This window comes from Apis dorsata, unplaced genomic scaffold (genome assembly GCF_000469605.1).
Source record: "Apis dorsata unplaced genomic scaffold, Apis dorsata 1.3 scaffold_317, whole genome shotgun sequence".
NCBI lineage: Eukaryota > Metazoa > Arthropoda > Insecta > Hymenoptera > Apidae > Apis > Apis dorsata.
The window spans coordinates 168,054-173,873 of NW_006263588.1; the positions used below are offsets into that span (position 1 = coordinate 168,054).

At 27.1% G+C, this 5,820-nt stretch overlaps 1 protein-coding gene across 4 annotated transcripts in view; it reads right to left on the reverse strand.

The window, feature by feature from the left end:
* LOC102673464 (transient receptor potential cation channel trpm) overlaps nt 1-5,745 on the reverse strand; it is an 8,333-nt gene extending 2,588 nt beyond the window's left edge. The window contains exons 1-13 of one of the 4 annotated variants that reach the window (XM_031511417.1): nt 5,532-5,745; nt 5,273-5,432; nt 4,823-4,979; nt 4,577-4,739; nt 4,183-4,491; nt 3,561-4,107; nt 3,278-3,489; nt 3,021-3,188; nt 2,097-2,156; nt 1,956-2,003; nt 672-884; nt 240-588; nt 12-157 (exon numbers count right to left, since the gene is read on the reverse strand). In XM_031511417.1, the coding sequence (XP_031367277.1) occupies nt 12-157; nt 240-588; nt 672-884; nt 1,956-2,003; nt 2,097-2,156; nt 3,021-3,188; nt 3,278-3,489; nt 3,561-4,107; nt 4,183-4,491; nt 4,577-4,739; nt 4,823-4,979; nt 5,273-5,294 (2,394 nt within the window). In that variant the 5' untranslated portion in view covers nt 5,295-5,432; nt 5,532-5,745. Of the gene's footprint in view, nt 1-11; nt 158-239; nt 589-671; nt 885-1,955; nt 2,004-2,096; nt 2,157-3,020; nt 3,189-3,277; nt 3,490-3,560; nt 4,108-4,182; nt 4,492-4,576; nt 4,740-4,808; nt 4,980-5,272; nt 5,433-5,531 lie in introns of those variants that run through there. The other 3 variants (XM_031511418.1, XM_031511419.1, XM_031511420.1) reach the window with 3 other exon arrangements.
* Between the last annotated feature and the right edge of the window lie 75 nt (nt 5,746-5,820).

Sequence of the window (5,820 nt, forward strand, 5' to 3'; positions counted from 1 at the left end):
AGAATACATACATCACGAATAATTCTAAATTTGGGTTCAGCATTAGGATTCAAAATTGCCTGTCTAGTAACTCCAAAACTCAGTAATACCACTATTAAAAGCACTACAAAATATGTCATATTTTTTACCATTTTTCCCATCATTGTAACTAAAGGACCTAAATATTAAATATAAAATTTATTTATTGTATTGTATATGTTTGTATGCCTATTTTTTATATAATTTGTATAATAACATACCAAAATATTTATTTACACCAAGGATATTTAGTATTCGTAAATACCAATAAATACAATCGACACAATAAATAACACGACCGACATCAAGAGTAGAATGTCTTAAGCGCAAAGCCAGACCAATTTGAAAAAATATAATAGCAGCTGCATCACAAGGATTCCACATGTTCCACGCCCATACACTAAATTTATGCGAAAGAGTAGCTGGTTCAGATGTTGCGATTTCGCGTACTTTTTCACATCCTAATGTGCAAATATACGCAATTGCATAAATTTCTGCTAATGATGGATGATCATCCATGTGTATGAGAATAGAGTATGAAAAGAGAACTAAAAATATCATATATGCTATCTATAAAATAAAAAATAAAGTTAAATATGTAATAATAATTTTTAAATTTTTAATTTAATTATTTATATATGTATAAAACTTACAGCATTCGCCCAAAATTTTGTAATTGGAGCTGTATAAAATTCGTACAATTTTTTCCTCAATCTTAATGGCCTGCTATTCTTGATATCATAGTAATCAGAATGAATACCATATGCACGATGAATTCCATCATCATTATCTGTTAGTACTTTACCATTTTCTTGTACAATTGTTTCCTTCACAATAGTTGTAGTATGTTCGTTGCTAATTAAAGCCTATATGAAAAAATTAGAATTTCAGAATATATATGCACATGTTATAATAGATCATACAGGACATTAACACACAGATAGGAATCTTTTGAATATAATCAGACATATATCAATGTTCATCTTTTTAATCATTCTCAAAAACCATTTACAGTACGGATGTTGCTAACAAAATAAAAAAATTATTTGGATAGAATGGTAAATAGCATGTAAGAAGCAAATACTAAAAATCCTTTATAACATTCTAAAATATTATGGAAAGTAGGAATAGATACATACATTGATTTTTATACAAAAACATAATTATTTCTTATTATGTATGTATCATAGTGTAGTATATGATTATGTAGAATTATGAATGAAATGTACAAATATGATGAACTTGTAATATATTTTTTAAAAAGGAGTATTACTTGAGGTATGTGCAAATTGTGTTTAGTTTTAGTGCAAAGAATTCCACATCAGCAATAAATAACTAAAAATATTTAATAAATTAAAAAAAGATAAAAAAAATAGATGTAAGTATATTTTATTAAAACAAATATAATCAATTGCTACAGTACTATAAGAATCAGATAAGAATAAAAAATAACGAATAACAAGTGCAGATAATATTAAAAATTATGGCTATAAGCATAAATGATTAGTGCAATTAAATAATGTAATGCAGGAAAAGTGAAAATTTAAAATATAGTTACATCAATATTTCCTTTCTTTATGTTTAAAAATAATTTCCTGAACATAATGTTTTGAATACTAGATTATATTTCAACAATAACAAATTATTAAGAATAAATTATCAAAAACATACGACTGACAATGGTTAGAGATTTTTTAACCGCTAAATGAAAAACATCGGTATGATATCAGATTTAAAAAATATAAAGCTTATATATATATGTATAAAAATACATTAATTAGCTCGTGTTATTCATATTTGTTTTATAGAAATTATACCGATATTTTAGCGGTATTTTTTTTTATCTAATATCACAATATACAATACTTTTTTGTTAAATATTTATAACAATACAACACGATTTGTTTTACAATAGAAACGTTAGTTATCATCCTCACCGGTACGGATTCCGATACTGAATAAATAGAAGTTTTCCTTGATGATAACTAATAACATAAGAAAGATAGTTGAAAAGTGCACCAGAAAGTGTGAACTTATTGGTCATAGAATCATTGCATTTCAGGTCATTATAGTTATACCTTAGCGCCTTGTTGGCTGCTGGATTTGTTGCGTACGCTCAGGCTCCTGCGCTGACGTTTCTAAAAACAATTCATACGCATACCCACATAGTCTATGAATTACAAAAACATTTCAATACCTCTAATAACGATCGATACACTATATCATAAAATACTGGTAAATTACTAAACATCAATACCTTTTCACACAATATACTTAAGTATATATTTTAATAATAAACAAAATAAAATTAGAATATTTATTATATTGCTACAAATAAAATTGAAAAATATAAAATGCATAGTTTAAATATAATTATAATCTATTCATAATATTTTATATTTTGTAAAATATTTAAATAAATGTAATACACATACAAATATAAAAAAAATTTATAAAAATTTTTTTTAATATTGTATAGATAGAATCTACATGTGTATACGTTTCCAAACAATTATTTAAATAACTGTTCAAAACCAGCAACCATATATATCAATTGTGTTACTGAAAATTATTTCAAAAACACACTACAGTTTAAATAAATATTCAAAAGCGATTATATTTTTTATTGCATTTATTCACGTGAAAACTTATTATTTACAAATGATGAAAATTTCGTTCAAATTATATTGTGAATGGACGAAATTTGACAAAGTTATTCAAAATAATAAAGCAGTGATTGCCACTATGTTCAGAAATAATAATTGCAGCATGAAATGTGTAATGATGAACTTTTATAAATGCAATGATAAGTATATACTATATTACTATACTAATTAATATTATGTTCTGAATTTTTATAATAATTTTTTTACTCATAAATTAGATTCATATTTTGAACATAAAAATCAGTTAATATTAAAATTTTTTATTAAAATTGCAATAATTTTATTAAGTAATTATTTATATATTTTTATCATATTATTAAAAAAATAATTTATTACCTCGACATCTGGACCTGTTGGTATACCATGTTCGGAATCACTATCTTCTTTCTCATCTTCAAGAGCGATTAGATGTTCTTCTTGAGTTTGAGGCATCAATTGCAATTCCTCGCGACTTTTAAATTCCAAACATATTATATAAAATGGACAAATCAGTCCAAGTACGACCTAATAACAAATTAAAATAATATTATCAAATATAATATAGTATATGTTTTTTAAAATAAATTATCTAATTTATAAATTATCTTATTTACTTTTAAATTTGTATTTTTTCTCGTACGAAGACCACCCATCCACAAATCAGCTAAAATGATTTGGCTACAAGGATGTGCTAATAAAGGTCGATGATTAGCCGTGACTGCCAATGAAAGACACGTTTGACCAGACCAATTTTGGAGTTCAGATGTTAATAGTTGTTTCGTTTGATCGTCATCCTGACGATAACAAAAATCTAATAATTCCAGAGCTATAAAAAGATTATTTTATAAAAAAATAATAATAATAAAAATGTAAATATTTTACCACAAATATTAGTACCAATATTTTCAAATTCTTTTCCATAACTTCGTAATTCGTCATAAACTTCTGTTTCAAGATCATCCTCAGCAGCCTCATGTGCCATGGCTTTATACAATTTAAGAGCAACTAATGCTTTTGCTAAAGCTTCTTCCCCATGTTGCCACATTAAGAGAGCCATTTGCTGACGTTTTGTTAATACAGCCCATATAAGCAATTCATTGAATGGATAATCAAAAAGCGGTGTGTCTCGATTAGCCGGCAACGTTTCAGCAAGCAAACTCATCGTTAAACTATCTTGTTTGCTACCAGATCCTGAATAGTAACGAGTAGTGTTACCCAATACACAACTATTTCGATGTAAATGTTGAGGATGTGCTCCAGATCTTTTCATTACTTTGGTATAGATCATACGGAATCTCCTGCGTGTATATTGAGATCGATACGCTCCACCCATTAATTTATTTATTACAAGACCGATATCATGCAAAGTATACATATAACCTCGTGGAATATTTGGTCGAACGTCGCGAAGAATGTAACCCAATGTATTTGATGGACCTTCTTTCTAGATTATCAATATAATAAATATAATAAATATTAAATATAATAAATATAAGAATAATAAAAATAAAGAATTTACGGTATTATATAATTCTTCGAGTCGAGGTATAGATAAAAATTTGCGCATAGACACTCCATTTTCTAAAAGAAGTTTCACAAAATCAATACGATCGTGTTGCAAAGCTTGCATCATTGCCTGTTCTAAAGCACCTGGTGGCCAATTTTGTCCGTATACAAATATTTCACAACGTGCTATATCTACTCTATTCCAAATTAAAGATAATGATAATTGTTCAGCTGGAGATAATTGTTTAGACTTAAATAAAGCTGTTAGAATCGTTTGATCGAGTTCTTGTGGTCGCTCTTGACTTATTCTAAATACTGTTATCTATAAAAATTTGATTTTATTATTTGTATATGATAAATTATAATTTATCTATTATTTTTACATAAAGGAATTAATAAAAACTTACCAAGTGCTTCTTACGCGTACATTGCAGTAATTCAGAATATAATTGTGATGCTTGTTCGGCAGATACTTTGAAAGTGCGTTTTATTGTATCTAAAAGATGTTCTCTCATACTTTCTAATGGTCCCTCAATATCTCCGTTTTCTCCATCTCCTTCAGATGCGTATCTAAATTTTTTTTTATCATTATTTATTAACAAACTATGATATATAAAAATATATAAAAAAAAAGTTGACCATGGTATTATTACTTATGCATAAAAGCAATGAGATCAGCTGCGCGACCTGAACCATCACAGACTACTACAGGAACAGGTGGAACGTCTGTGACGTATTCTAAAACCGATCGAATTGTATTTGTACCTCCTTCAATAACTAATGCCACAACAGGAATACTGCTATGTGTATCTATAATGAAAAATTTATCAGTTATAAAAAAAAAGTTATTAATGAAATTATAAACGAAATTTATTAAAGAATATAGATATTTACATGGTTGTAATTTTAAATTTGAAATATATTTTTCTAATCTTCTACGTAACACAATTTCTGCACCATATCGACCACCGGTACCGTTATCGACTAACAAAAAATATGCATGGCGATTGTTTAAAACTGCATATTTAGACCTGTACAGTTACATTAAATATCAATGTAAATATTTATATGAAATTATATATTAACTATTAAAATTTTTTTACCATGGAGATGAAAGGCAATCATAAGATACTTCGCCCCCACGGCCTACAAGTTCGTGACTTTTGTCTAAAATTCCCCATGGCGCTATGCCAATGCTTACAACCCGACCTTGCCTTTGAGATCTTTCTAATAGCAGAGCATCTCCAACTTGTCTGGTTACACCTAGATATTATTATGATATAATTATTAATAATATATTAATAATAAAATTTAAATGATACAAAGAATAATCAATCTAATTAAATATTTGTTTTAATCTACCTGTATTAGTTCCACCTGTAAATATCCATGCTCCAGTTGTTTTTGCAGCTTTTAATAAACCTTTTCGCAAAACTTTTTTCAAAGTAGGTTGCAGTTCAAAATTAGAACGACCACCATGCACAGTTATGAGTAGTTTAGGTAATCCCAAATTCCATTCTCGACACAATAAATGTACTATTGGTTCTGGTCTTGTATCATAAGCAAGTCTCACATACTAAGAATATTAATAAAAAAATTTAATATGCTACTTCAATATATATATATATATATATATATATATATACATTTT